The sequence below is a fragment of the Cicer arietinum genome, chromosome 3 (genome assembly GCF_000331145.2).
Source record: "Cicer arietinum cultivar CDC Frontier isolate Library 1 chromosome 3, Cicar.CDCFrontier_v2.0, whole genome shotgun sequence".
Classification (NCBI taxonomy): Eukaryota; Viridiplantae; Streptophyta; class Magnoliopsida; order Fabales; family Fabaceae; genus Cicer; species Cicer arietinum.
The window spans coordinates 58,592,087-58,592,482 of NC_021162.2; the positions used below are offsets into that span (position 1 = coordinate 58,592,087).

The 396-nt window shown below is 41.7% G+C and overlaps 1 protein-coding gene across 1 annotated transcript in view; it reads right to left on the reverse strand.

Annotated features, from left to right (window-relative positions):
• The window catches only part of LOC101512913 (protein SCAR2-like), an 8,011-nt gene that overhangs the window by 4,277 nt on the left and 3,338 nt on the right, over positions 1-396 (reverse strand). The window contains 1 exon segment of the mRNA XM_012713624.3: positions 62-396. This exon segment is cut by the window's right edge and continues 11 nt beyond it. Coding sequence (XP_012569078.1) covers positions 62-396 — 335 coding nt within the window.

The following is a 396-nucleotide window of genomic DNA, read 5'->3' on the forward strand; positions in this document are numbered from 1 at the left end:
CAATAGAATCAACAAAATACCCCCTGTCTTCATCATCTTCGAATCTTAAATGACGTTCAACAGGAACATGTGGTGTTTCATCTGATTGAGTCCTTGTAGGTAGGGACATTAGTGAGGCAGCTGTTGCTCCATGATCTGAAGACAGCAATAAACTTCCTGAATCCACCGGACATAAACCAGAAGAGAATGGTCCAGAATCAGATATTGCTCGCCCCTGATCACGTGCATCATCATGTGTGACAAACTCATCACAAGTATTTAGCGATTCAACAGTTTGGGGAAGCTGGTTGGGTGACATATTTTCAATATCTGATGAGGAGTTACCAACATGAGAATCCGAAATCTGAGCTTGCAGTTGGGTAAGTTCTTCCTTTCTATTTCTGCTGAATGAACTAT